General features: G+C 41.3%; 1 protein-coding gene across 7 annotated transcripts in view; it reads right to left on the minus strand.

Moving 5' to 3' along the window:
- Nucleotides 1–14,521, minus strand: part of UTRN (utrophin) — a 457,412-nt gene that overhangs the window by 263,401 nt on the left and 179,490 nt on the right. For all 7 annotated transcript variants that reach the window (XM_072140867.1, XM_072140861.1, XM_072140863.1 and 4 more), the window contains 3 exons: nt 13,253–13,470; nt 9,322–9,439; nt 283–488 (listed from right to left, as the gene is read on the minus strand). In XM_072140867.1, coding sequence (XP_071996968.1) covers nt 283–488; nt 9,322–9,439; nt 13,253–13,470 — 542 coding nt within the window. The remainder of the gene's footprint in view (nt 1–282; nt 489–9,321; nt 9,440–13,252; nt 13,471–14,521) is intronic.

Below are 14,521 nucleotides of genomic sequence, written 5' to 3' on the forward strand. Positions count from 1 at the left end.
GAGTATATACGGTAACTTTTCATTAGACAACCAGTATCAATTATTTGCTGAAAGCAGACAATCCCTTTAATAAAGAAAGCATTAAGAGAAAATACATTTTTTGTACCCAGCAGCCCTAAAAATATGTAGTTATGACACAGCTGATGACAGGAGAATAAAAAGATAAAAGTAGAATGGGTCATAAGTCATAGCAGAAGAAGGGATATTGGAGGAGGAGAAAGGAGGAGAAAATAGGAAGCGATAATGATAAGGAGAGTAGAGATAAGAAGAGGGTGTATTCACCTTGTTCTCTGAAATCTGTTTGACAAGTGTGTCTTTGGATGTCTGAGTGAGGGTGTAGACACGGAAGTCGGTCTGGTCCAGAACACTTTGTATCTCCTTCCTTAACTCATCCCATTTGATGCTGTCAGCCAGCATGTCTTGCAGCTGTGTCTGGCGCATCTCTACACCATGTACCGTACTGTCCCAGTGATTCTTCAGCTTCTCCGCTGGGGTATTAGAAAGCATAGTAATAGGTTAGATATAAATGAGTACAATAAACAGCAATCACATAAATGACAATGATAAGTGAATACTTTATGGATATACAAATATTAATAATAAATTTGTGAACTGGTGCCAGCGAAACCACCTTAGGATTAATGCTGGGAAGACCAAGGAGATGGTGGTGGACTTTTCGTAAGCACAGTCCTCCTTCTCAACCGGTGGTTATCCATGGGACAGACATTGAGGCAGTGAAGTCCTATAAGTACTTGGGTGTCCTCCTCAACAAAAAACTGGAGTGGGCAGAGAACATAAACGCACTTCACAGGAGGGGTCAGAGCCGGCTACACCTGCTGAGGAGGCTGATGGCATTCGGAGTGCGGGGGGCTCTTCTTAAGACCTTCTTCAACTCTGTAGTGGCACCAGCCATCTTTTTGGTGTAGTCTGTTGGGGAAGCAGCATCTCAGCGAGGGAGAGGAGCAGACTGGACAAACTGATTAGGAAAGCCAGCTCTGTCCTGGGGGGTCCTCTTGACACAGTGCAGGTGGTAGCTGAGAGGAGGACACTGTGTAAGTTGAAGTCTATTCTGGAGAATAGCTCCCATCCCATGCATGAGACTGTGGTGGCATTGGTGAGCACCTTCAGTGACCGATTGCTTCACCCCAAATGTGAAAGGGAGCGTTATCGTAAGTCATTCCTCCCCGCTGCCATCAGGCTGTTCTACAAACAAGGCCCAAACAGAAGTAACCTGCGCCCCCCACTTAACCAGTCCCTGCAATTCCCATCCACAGACTAAACATCAAACTGCCGATCATTGCTTTTCTCTTTTTTGTCTTTTTATCCCCCTTTTCTTTTTGTTCATTTATCCCTAATATTATTGTTGTCATAGTTTGTAGTTCACTCTCTGTACCCTCTCTGCTGCTGTAACGCTGTGAATTTCCCCACTGTGGGACTAATAAAGGATTATCTTAATAACAATCTTTATTTATTCACCACCATCATATTCTGTTGCACTTTAAAAATCATAGGGGACATATACCAATAAAATACTACATTACAGAGTACAAACAGTCATATAGAACAATAGAAGCGAGGGCCAGGCTCGCAAGAGCTAGTCTATGAGGATGAGGGGGTGACACAAGACGTATAAGAGCTTGTATAATGCTCCAGTCATTCTTTATAAGGGAACAGTATAAAATAACTTAATAAATAAAGATATTGCTGCTTGAACCAGCCATCAGTCGCCATCAAACTGCATCTACATAAGTCGATGGGACTGCAGAGAAACCTGGAGCTTGTTATCTAAACTGGTGGTTTGCTGGATTAAAGACGGGGAAAAGACACAGGGTTAGTAAAGAGAGAGTTAAAATTTCATGAAGTTGCTGAGTGTGATAGGCTTTTCTAAAGAGATGGTTTTTGAGAGCTTTTGAAATGTTGGAGGCTGGATATTAGCCTGATAACCCTGGGAAGGGCATTCCAGAGAATTGGTGCAGCTCAGGAGAAGTCCTGCAGAGGTGCATAAGAGGTTAGAATTAAGGAAGAGATTAATCGAACCTCACTGGCAGATTGAAAAGCACGGGTTGGGCGATAGACTGAGATGAGAGAAGAAAGGTAGGGAGGTGAAGCACTATTCATAGCTTTGTGACTGGCACAAATTGGATGCATCCGTGTAGCGTTTGGTCTAAAAGACAGGTCTGGCTGCTGCATTAAGAATAGATTGGATAGGAGAGAGTTTAGTGAGTGGAAGACTGATCAGTAGGGTTTAGCAGTAGTCTAGTTGAAAGTAAATCAGAGCAACAATTGGCATTTTAAAGGTTTCAATTGTAAGAAATGGGCGGATTCTAGAGATGGATGCGGCAAGATTGAGCAAGTGATAGAATATAAAGAGGTCAGAGTCCAACACGACCCCAAGACAGTGGACCTGCTGCTTCGGTGTTATAGAGATCCCACAGACGTGAAGGAGAGGACAGGGTTGGGTCAGTTAGCACATGGTGGAATGACAAGAAGTTCTTAAAGTTCAAGAAGAGAGAGCACATGATGTTAGAGACGGAAGAAAGACAATCACTGGTGTTCTGAAGTAAGGTAGGGGTGCGTTACGTGCATAAGTATATAGCTGGGTATCATGAGCATAAAGATGATGCTGATGGGGGCAGTATAGAGGGAAACAAGAAGAGAACCTAGTGCAGAGCCCTGAGGAACCCCAAAAGTGAGAGGAAGATGAGAAGAGAGAGATCCAGAGAAGTTGACACTGAAGGTGTGTTCAGAGAGATATGAAGAAAATCACGAGAGAACAGTGTCCTTCATGGAGGAGCTGGTGGTCCACAGTCTCACACGTTGCTGAGATCCAGAAGAATGAGGAGAGAATAGTCACTTTTGGATTTAGCAGTGAGGAGATAATTTTAGACTTTAGAAATAGCAGTTTCAGTGGAATACATAGAGCGGAAACCAGATTGTAGAGGGTCATGGAGGGATAAGCTGAGAGATAGCGGGTTAGTGGAGAATAGATCAGGTGTTCCAGGAGTTTGGAGATGAAAGAGAGATTATAAACTGATCAGTAGTTAGTAGCGCTGGATGGGTCCAGGGAAGGTTTCTTTAGTAACAGGGTAACTACCGCATGCTTGAAAGAAGGGAATGTGGAAAAGACACCAGAAGAGAGAGAGAGAGAAAGTTGAAGATTTTAGTGGGGGAAGAATTGGCTGCTGAGGGACTGTACAAGATGTGAGGGGATGGGGTCTGGACACTTTTTCCTCTGTGACTGACTCAAAGGAAGAGAGCAACCAGTGTGAAGTATCGGAGGGAAAGGGATTAATGGGGTGAATGCAATCAATTTAATCTTTAAAGTAGGTGGCCTGATCTTCAACCCCAAAGGCCGGTGATGGGTGGCTGCACCTTTGGTGTTAGAAAGAGAAGATATTAGATTAGTGAAATATACCTGTTTAACAAGGTGAAGGGCAGAGTTATAGGACTTGAGCATAAATTTGATGTACATTATTTTCATGACAGATGTTCGGCACTCCTGGAGCACTGCCAAAGGAAACGGGTTTTGTCCGTGTGCCAAGGTTGCCTGTGTCTGTGTTAAAAATTTTGGATAAATAGTGGTGCCATTTGAACTAGGGTGCTTCTGAGAATATGATTACTGAAAACTATCTCAAGTCACAGAAAATGTATCTAACCCGCTGACAAAGTATTTGACAGTCAGACACCACTTTCAGTATGATTGTAGAGTAAACAGCAGCTCAAGATGATACAATCACAGGAAATTGAGTGTTTCGTTTATTGCAGATAAGGAGAAAAACTGTTTTCCATTTAAGAATTGTTCCTGTCTCAATGTCTGTAACCCACCAGCTCCGACCAAATGTCCAGATACTGGTCATTGTCTAATCAGTCTGATTAGTAGTCCAAAATTTAAGCTTATAAACTAAAGAAAGCTGTATGGAATATATAGAATTGTCTTTGCCCTGCAATTTTCTGGGGTTTGATACCAACAAACCAATTTAAGGAGTGCAGAAGAGCCATAGACCTGTTTTCTCCTGGCTTTAGTGATGTCCATGAACATTAAGTCAACTAATGGGTGGCAACTACATGAGGCAGCATATGATGATGTACTAGTCCTGTGGGACATCTTATATTTAAGGAGTGGACATCCCAGTATAAGTTCTACATCTGTGTATTGATTTACATCAATATGTCTTAGCATTAGCACACCGATCTACACATTGGATTGTTGACTGTTCCCTTTTAAAATAGTAGGTTCAGAAGACTTTCCTTAAAGGTGTTGATGTATTGTTGCTACATCATGTTTTTCATACTTCTTATAGAGAACAGGATAAGTATAAAACCCTAATGGGGTCACTTATATACAATTATATTTATATGGTAAAGTTTCTTGTTCATCATGGGAAACAGTTGGTCATGTCACCCCTGGGCAGCAGAACTCGGTATTTTCTATGAAATCCCATGCCATGTTGACTTCCAGCAGACGGAGGAGGGCATGCATGCATTACTGTATGCAAATCCCCCGTCATAACCCCTTGCATATCATTGGTTGGATGGGCGTTCCACAGACATCATGGAACCACTGATATGGGGGTGGTTATGATGTAGGAGGCATTCAGACAGTATCCACCAGAAAGCATCTAACGCAGGCACTTTATTTTGATATATTGTTGCTACATCATGTTTTTCATGCCATCCGGTATACTATATGCACTTTAGCTTGTATATACATTAATTTGGTAGCTGCCCAGCTCCATTGTGTTGTGTATTCATCCTATGTATTTTAATGAATTTGCAATAAAACGGAGTTCTGTTTTTTTATATTGTTAAATCCTGCTGCCCATGAAGGTCACATGACAAGAAATTTTATCAGGGTAAGTATAATATGAGAGAACCATGTACTTCTGTCTTGAAGTCTTCTATAAACAGTCAAGCCCTTTTAATAAATAAGAGTTGTCAGTCACAAGCATATTTGTCATGATCCTGACAAACATAAATTCTAAGGGATACAAAGTTTATTTTTCCTACTAATCACTTTTATCAACCCTTAATGGTCAAGGGGAAGAAGTAAACCTCATAAAAGGAACAATCTTCTGTCCGTCTGCATTCACAGCACAGAGGAGGAGTTGGGGTAAACAGGAAGAAACAGTAATTAAAGGAAAAAGTAATGTCATATGTACCCAATACCTGCTTAGTCCTCTTTTTAGCCACATCTGTCAAAGAGGATGGCTTGATGTTATAATTAAATTATAGGTCATATATTTATATTAAGGCAAAGTTATTAAACTGCTGTTATAACAGGATGGCCACTTTATACATACCAATGAGCAAAACAACCTATTACCATTGCCCTCCTAAAGCTTGTTTGGTCACTCTATTAAATGTAACAGCAAACTTCCAACCATGGGTCTCGAAACAGCATAAAGCCTTGTGTAATTATAATTGAAATTTACTATTGGCACGTTTCCACTGTCTTTGAAGTCCCAAACAGGGAACAGGCAAGGAAATGGAATTCTAATCTTGGGTCTCCTGTAAGACGCTTACAATATGCCGGTGCGTGACAATAATTCATCTGTTACTTGAAATGTAGAAAATGCTATTTCTGTATGGAAGTATAGATTGATTTAGCTGTTGTAAATATAATTGAAATCAGCAAAAGTCAGCATGTAATAGTAAAGCACTGAAGCGTCACTTTCAATACTCAGAGGCGAACGTCTCCAAGATAACAAGACATTGTTAACTATAAAGTGTCCAGAAGAATGTTACAACTCCATAGAAAATAATGCTTTATCAATTCAGCTCTCAGCTATCAAGCATCAGGGTTTAGGGCACATAACTGCCATTGATAGCAGTCCTATGTGCTGGTACAGTATGCCATCAATAGCAGTCTGTAAAAAAATATCAGCAAAATATCAACTCTGGTATCGGTGCTGAAAGAGCATTGGAATCAAATGGCAAGACTTTACTAAAAAGAGAATGTAATTTTTTTATGACGAGAGTAAAATGTTCAATCAGAAAAAATTAAGAATAAAAGCTGTATTCACATTTTTTTACTTTATTTTTTTATTAAAAATACATTTTCGGGACAAGCTTTTCACCGTATTGGTAAACATTCTGCTTTACCATAAATATTTGAAAAACCAGTTATGTAACAAGACACCAGTGGGCCCCGGTGCAAACTTTGGAACAGAACCTGGTGGGAACTTTGATATAATTAAACTCCTGCTGCCCACCCCCAGCAGATGCAGAAGACTGCGGATCCATAAAAGGGAAAGACAATCAATTGTATATGAGACACAAATACAACGGATTACAATAGCAGCACAGACAAAAACATGTCTGTATGCTCTGCTTGCGCACACTGTTTTAGGTTATCAGACAGCCGCAGAAAACTGCAGGAAGAGCACACAAACCCTAAGAATGTTATACCCCTGCCGGTCAAACACAGTTTTTCCCTCTGTGCTATCCATTAAAGCAGTGATTTTCAACCTTTTTTGAGCCGCGGCACACTTTTTATACTTAGAAAATCCTGGGGCACACCACCAACCAAAATAGCACAAAATGACACTAAAACAGTCATAAAAGGCCCCCTTTACTAATAAAAACCCCCTAGCGCCCTCCCTTTACTAATAAAAACCTCTAGCGGCCTCCCTTTACTAATTAAAAGACCCTAGCGGCCTCCCTTTACTAATAAAAACCTCTAGCGGCCTCCCTTTACTAATCAAAAGCCCCTAGCGGCCTCCCTTTACTAATAAAAACCTCTAGCGGCCTCCCTTTACTAATAAAAACCTCTAGCGGCCTCCCTTTACTAATAAAAGCCCCTAGCGGCCTCCCTTTACTAATCAAAAGCCCCTAGCGGCCTCCCTTTACTAATCAAAAGCCCCTAGCGGCCTCCCTTTACTAATCAAAAGCCCCTAGCGGCCTCCCTTTACTAATCAAAAGCCCCTAGCGGCCTCCCTTTACTAATCAAAAGCCCCTAGCGGCCTCCCTTTACTAATCAAAAGCCCCTAGCGGCCTCCCTTTACTAATCAAAAGCCCCTAGCGGCCTCCCTTTACTAATCAAAAGCCCCTAGCGGCCTCCCTTTACTAATCAAAAGCCCCTAGCGGCCTCCCTTTACTAATCAAAAGCCCCTAGCGGCCTCCCTTTACTAATCAAAAGCCCCTAGCGGCCTCCCTTTACTAATCAAAAGCCCCTAGCGGCCTCCCTTTACTAATCAAAAGAACCTAGAGGCCTCCCTTTACTAATTAAGAGCCCCTAGCGGCCTCCCTTTACTAATTAAGAGCCCCTAGCGGCCTCCCTTTACTAATTAAGAGCCCCTAGCGGCCTCCCTTTACTAATTAAGAGCCCCTAGCGGCCTCCCTTTACTAATTAAGAGCCCCTAGCGGCCTCCCTTTACTAATTAAGAGCCCCTAGCGGCCTCCCTTTACTAATTAAGAGCCCCTAGCGGCCTCCCTTTACTAATTAAGAGCCCCTAGCGGCCTCCCTTTACTAATTAAGAGCCCCTAGCGGCCTCCCTTTACTAATTAAGAGCCCCTAGCGGCCTCCCTTTACTAATTAAGAGCCCCTAGCGGCCTCCCTTTACTAATTAAGAGCCCCTAGCGGCCTCCCTTTACTAATTAAGAGCCCCTAGCGGCCTCCCTTTACTAATTAAGAGCCCCTAGCGGCCTCCCTTTACTAATTAAGAGCCCCTAGCGGCCTCCCTTTACTAATTAAGAGCCCCTAGCGGCCTCCCTTTACTAATTAAGAGCCCCTAGCGGCCTCCCTTTACTAATTAAGAGCCCCTAGCGACCTCCCTTTACTAATTAAGAGCCCCTAGCGACCTCCCTTTACTAATTAAGAGCCCCTAGCGACCTCCCTTTACTAATTAGGTTGCGTCAGTCACGTGACATGGGCCGCGCGGTGAAGGAGCTACGGAAGATGGGTGGATCGCCGACGCGGGACTTGTTGGTAAGTATGGGGGCCAAGGCGCGGTGGCAGCGCTACAAAGGGGCTCCCCGCGGCACACTCAACCATGTGTCGCGGCACACAGGTTGAAAATCACTGCATTAAAGGATAGCACACTGCTAAATAAATTCCAATGGGCTTTTGAACACACAGCTGTGGTTTTTAAGCATCCATGTATAAGGTGACAGCTTGAATCGCAAAAATCAGAGAACGTTCTGTTCCTGGGGAGTTTGCAGGTAGCACAACCCTTTCTCAAAAATTAAAAAAGGGCATCGGCGGGAAGGGTTAGTATACTGAAGCAGAAATAAGAAAACAAAATCAGTGAATATCAAGCTAATAATGCATATATCACATATTGCATTATTAGCCAAACTCTAATCAAAAGTTAGCTTCAATCTGGAGCATACATATATTAGGGGCTCTGTCTGTTAGAAATACCATAAGCCTTTCAAGATTGCAGCATGCACACTGACTGAGGCCATTGAATCTACATGCTCTGCCCTAAGATCTCAGGACACAGACAATGGGAAGCGGCAATAACAGTCTGTCTGTGTATCCGGTGTATACATTTTAGGAAAAGTACTCCCTTCATCATAAATAAATATAGAGAAATTCCTCATGTTTTGAACCAGCTACATTCAGATTTTTTGCATTTAAGCCAGAACATGTATATTTTGCAAGTGAAGCTGCAGCCAATAATTTTTTTGGTCCCTTTGACATTTGGATTTTCCAAATTTTGGGTGGTCATGAGATTAAGGAGTAACAGAAAAGATTGCAGTATATACTCGAGTATAAGCCGACCCAAGTATAAACCAAGCCCCCTAATTTTAACACAAAACCTGGGAAAACCTATTGACTCGAATATAAGCCGAGGGTGGGAAATGCATTGGTCACAGCCTCCACAGTATATAGCCTGCCGGACCCTGCCCCATAGTATATAGCCAGCACCTGCCCCCCAGTATATAGCCTGCCAGCCCATATCCCCCAGTTTATAGCCAGCCCCCTGCCCCAGTATATAGCCAGCACGGGGGAAGCCGGAAAGGTGAGTTTTGATAATTTTTTTTACTTGAGTATAAGCCGAGTTTGGGTTTTCGGCACATTCTTTTGTGCTGAAAAACTAGGCTTATACTCGAGTATATATGGTAATTACCAACTCTGAGTTTATGACACAGTACAGTACTACAATCTCTTATCCTGTATATACGAGTACTGCACAGTAAGATTACATTTATTCAGTGTGTATGGGGAAAATGGGGGCCCACACGGTCACCATTACACTGGGTACACACATGTGTTATATCCCTGACAGACAACTGGTAATTCAGGTAAAGCTATTACTTCCTGTTCTGAGTGAGATCCGAAGCGTGCGGATGGGTGTGGTGATAACTACTACTTACACTTCTCTGTAATAGATGTCCTGACATCAAGACTGGAGGTTTTATTCTTTGCATTCTGAGCCAATGTAAAGACAGATTCAAGCTGTGGGTGGCGCTGTTCCATATCTTCCTTGGTTACCTAAAAAGAAAAATGTAATAGTACTATAGATACAACACGTGGATTTGTATGTAATGATACATCTGCTTTAGAGTGAACCTGTCATGAGAATTTTTAGGCATACATATCAACACCGACCTGTTATCCAGGACAGTGAGAAAACCATGATGATGTCCTTCAATATGTAAAAAACAGAGGTGTCTGAGGCATATTGTTCTAGAATTCTCTTGGTGGGGGTGGGGGGCATATGGAATGACTTACAATTCTAGTGCTTTTAGCTAAGGAACTATCTCCTGAAATCCCAAACAATAGGCAGAACTATTATGACACTCAAGTCAAAATTTTAAAAACAGGTAAACAATAGTTAATGACTTCTAAATGTATTCAGATTTTTTCTCTATAAAACACAATGGCCCATTACCCGACTTACCTTTCTTTTTTTTTTAACAAGCTTAATGATAAGAATGAAGTGTTTATCAGAGACATATAAAAACTATTACATGCACACCGCACCGTTATATGAAGAGCAATCCATGATAATTATTATGATAATTGCTAGCTGGGAATCCTTAGCCACACACACCGGGAAACAAAAAGCAGAATGTTACTTTAATCCCTCTGAAGCGGATGGGATTAATAGTATTCTAATAGCCTATTATACAGAAACAAGTGGCTGCTTCATTTACCAAACCCCTGAAGACTCTACTTAGAAAAGTACATGGCATTAAATACAAAAAGACACCAAAAAAAAAAAGAATTTTACAACCGCTTCAGAAACATAAGTAGGGTTTATTTTCCAAACATGTTGGTCACCGGTGTGTGATTCTTGTTGGGAAGTTTTACATATGCATAGAAGCTGCTAAAGTAACACTGTGTACACACTAATGTGGACAAGGGATATTATTTCGCCACACACCTCAATGAAGACATGAGACAGGGTGCTGACAAATGCCTCAAGTAAGGGTGTATCTCCTTTAGAGCAAAACAATTGAGTATGTTAAAATTCGACTGTCCTTTTTTATGAAAATAAGAAGAAAAAATCTTGACCAACCCTTTCTGAATGTAGTAACTTATAGTCTGGATTTTCTAACAGTTTTTATATGTAATTTCTGTGAGGTAAAGGTTAGAGATGTAAAGGAATTGGCCACTTATAGCAATAATGGGGGAAGTATTAGACCACTGAAGGGCCCCCCATATTATATTTACCCTATTAAGGTTTGCCATTCCCCAGTGGAAGCTGTGGGTTGTGTAGCAAGGCATGGGCGTTCTACACCCCCCTCCAACCACTGAAATAGGAGTGGTGTAGACTGCAACGACTGAACACCTCCATCCATCCGTGGGAAGTTAGCATGACAAAAGACAACCCCGGAAGACCCGGAGTCCTGCTGCCTTGTATGGATGACCCTATTAGGTTTTTATATTTACCCTACTAAAGTTTTAAGTGGCCAACACCCCTTTCCTCCTCAAAGTCTATATGTAATGTGATTTCTCAGTAGGCTAGATGTGTATTAGCAAGATGGAGTACAGCACAGATAACTAGTTACAGTTAGTTACAATTAAAATTTCTATCTATGTAAACCATACATGTATGTTATTTGCAACATTAGGTTTACAAGTAAACCACCGATTTCTACAGTAAAGGTCACAGAATTAGATAATTATTAACAGGGTTTTCTGGCACGAAATCTTTTATCTTGTTCTTATTGTACAACCTTAAAGGGTTATTCCTATTTCAGCAAATAAATGTTATTGTTTGAATATTGAAAATTCATACAATTTTCCAATATACTTTCTGTATCAATTACTCACAGTTTTCTGGATCTCTGCTTGCTGTCATTTTGTAGAAGGCTTCTAAGTTTACTTGCAGTGGATAGAAATATGACCATGGTCACACAGGTGCACGGCTCATTATATCACACAGCTCTGATTACTCTCTATGATACTAATGAGCCGTGCACCTGTGTGACCAGGGACAGATTTCTATCCACTGGAAGTAAACAATGGAGCTTCTTAACCCCTTAACGCTCTGCGCCGTAGCTCTACGGCGCAGAGGTATAAGGGATGTATGAAGAGGGCTCACGGGCTGAGTCCTCTTCATACAGAGGTGGGGGTTTTTGCATATTGCACAAAACCCCCACCGCTAATAACCGCGGTCGGTGCTTGCACCGATCGCGGCTATTAACCCCTTCAACGCCGCCGGCAAAGTCGCCGGCGGCGTTTAAAAGACGGCGGCGCGCGGGCGCCGCCATCTTTTTTCCGATCGCCACGCCCCCGAACGTCATCGGGGGGGCGGCGATTGGTTGCCATGGTAGCCTCGTGTCTTCTTTTGACACGAGGCTATCTGGCAGCTGCAGATTCGTTACAATGAGCCAGTGGCTCATTGTAATGAATGTGCTGCAAAAATGCCATATATTGCGATACAGAAGTATTGCAGTATATGGTAGGAGCGATCTGACTATCTAGGGTTAATGTACCCTAGATGGTCTAAAAGATAGTGAAAAAAAAAATTAAAAAAAATGTTTAAAAAATAAAAAAAATTAATAAAATATTAAAAGTTCAAATCACCCCCCTTTCCCTAGAACGGATATAAAACATAATAAACAGTAAAAATCACAAACATATTAGGTATCACCGCGTCCCAAAATGCCCGATCTATCAAAATATAAAAACGGTTACAGGCGGCGGTGACCTTCGAGGCGGGAAATGGCGCCCAAATGTCCGAAATGCGACTTTTACACCTTTTTACATAACATAAAAAATGAAATAAAAAATGATCAAAATGTCGCACAGACCTCAAAATGGTAGCAATGAAAACGTCGCCTCATTTCGCAAAAAATGACCCCTCCCCCAGCTCCGTGCGCCAAAGTATGAAAAAGTTATTAGCGTCAGAAGATGGCAAAAAATGTATTTTCTTTTTTGTACACATTCGTTTAATTTTTGAAAATGTATTAAAACACAATAAAACCTATATAAATTTGGTATCACCGCGATCGCACCGAACCAAAGAATAAAGTAGGCGTATTATTTCGAGCGAAGAGTGAAAGTCGTAAAAACTGAGCCCACAAGAACGTGACTTTTTTTTCAATTTTTCCACATTTGGAATTTTTTTTCAGCTTCGCAGTACACGGCATGTTAAAATAAATAACATTACGGGAAAGTAAAATTTGTTACGCACAAAATAAGCCCTCACACAGGTCTGTACACGGAAAAATGAAAAAGTTATGGATTTTTGAAGTTGGAGAGCGAGAAATTAGCCGGAAAACCCTCCGTCCTTAAGGGGTTAAAGAATGACAGCAAGCAGAGATCCAAAAAGCATGAGGAATTGATACAGAAAGTTATATTGGAAAAATTGTATAATTTTTCATCATATAAACATAATAACATTCATTTGCCAAAATGGGAATACCCCTTTAAGTTTTAAGTAATTTGTAAATCAACCCATAAGAAATGGAGCCCTTTCTGTCTTTCTGAATATTAAAAGCATCATTATTCCTAGGTTCTGTGAATTTGTGGTCCTTACCTTCATTTGCAAAAAATAATCCCAGCACTCATGTATTCGCCAGCTCTTCTTATTCTTTATTGAGAATTATCGGCATAACAGCATAATAGGATGCGTTTCAGCCCGTCAAGGCTTTCTCAACTATAACTCAACTGAACTATAGTTGAGAAAGGCTTGACGGGCTGAAACGCATCCTTTTACTGAATGCTGTTATGCCGATAATGTTGAATAAAGAATAAGAAGAGCTGGGATTATTTTTTGGATTTTGCACTGGGCATGAAGCTGTTCCCTAGTGCACCACAACCACAGATTGCCATTCATTCCTTTTGTCTTACCTTCATTTGGGCTATAGTTGTATTAATCTCATCAGGATCACCAACAGTTACAATGTTGGACTTGAGCATCTGATCAATAAGTAGCAGCCAGTCAGACAGCTCAATGACAGTCTTATCCAGATCTGTGGGAGGAGGCAGATCTACTACATGTTTGGTCATTCCAGGGTACTCAGAGGCGGAGGACACTAGCACCAATTTTTGGACTGCAGGAAAGGTTGCTATAAAAAAAAAACAACACACAATGTATAATTAGAAGAATCTATCTATACAAAAAAAACTTAATATAAACGTAGATGAAATTTAATAATATTAATAATTCATATTTTATGCATCAATATACAAATGATATTCTACTTCTAACGCTGACTTTATACACTGTCCACAAAAAAGGCTCTGTACAGTTATTACTTATAATTTTCTGCCTTAGTATAAATGGTGTTCATATGAAGCCTAATAGAAACGTCATATGTTCTGACTATCTCCAATCCAGTCTAGGAGGAGTCTCACGTTTGCAAAAAACAGACAAGTCTCAATGCCTGCAATTTAAGAAATGCAAATAAATAAAGCAAACCATCGGAATTCCAGCTGGAGGGAAAATACTTAAAAAGGATAACAAAAAATACTTTCCATTTCCAAATGAATAAAACACAACACAGGCTGGTCTGATCATACATAAGTGTAAACAGTGCGTCCTATTTCCTTTGGAAAGGTGTTTTATGTTAACCTTTTATAGTATTTTAGTTTATGCTGGAGTTTTGAGTGGGCAGAGCCATGGTTTGCTTTATCTATTTGCATAATCATATCAAGCAACTCAGTTACTCAGCCAGGTGCAATTTGTTTTTAAAAGAAATCTTTTGTGGTTTCACCTATTCACACATTTTCAGTTGCAAAGAGACCTACAATACTCCTTTAAATCCCATTTGCAATAGAAAATAGAAAAAGCTATATACTAGAGGGGCTGGCTGGCTATATACTAGGGGCTGGCTGGCTATACACTACAGGGGGCTGGCTGGCTATACACTGCAGGGGGCTGGCTGGCTATACACTGCAGGGGGCTGGCTGGCTATACACTGCAGGGGGCTGACTGGCTATACACTGCAGGGGGCTGACTGGCTATACACTACAGGGGGCTGACTGGCTATACACTACAGGGGGCTGGCTGGCTATACACTACAGGGGGCTGGCTGGCTATACACTACAGGGGGCTGGCTGGCTATACACTACAGGGGGCTGGCTGGCTATACACTACAGGGGGCTGTGACCAAAGCA

This window comes from Engystomops pustulosus, chromosome 3 (assembly GCF_040894005.1).
Source record: "Engystomops pustulosus chromosome 3, aEngPut4.maternal, whole genome shotgun sequence".
Classification (NCBI taxonomy): domain Eukaryota; kingdom Metazoa; phylum Chordata; class Amphibia; order Anura; family Leptodactylidae; genus Engystomops; species Engystomops pustulosus.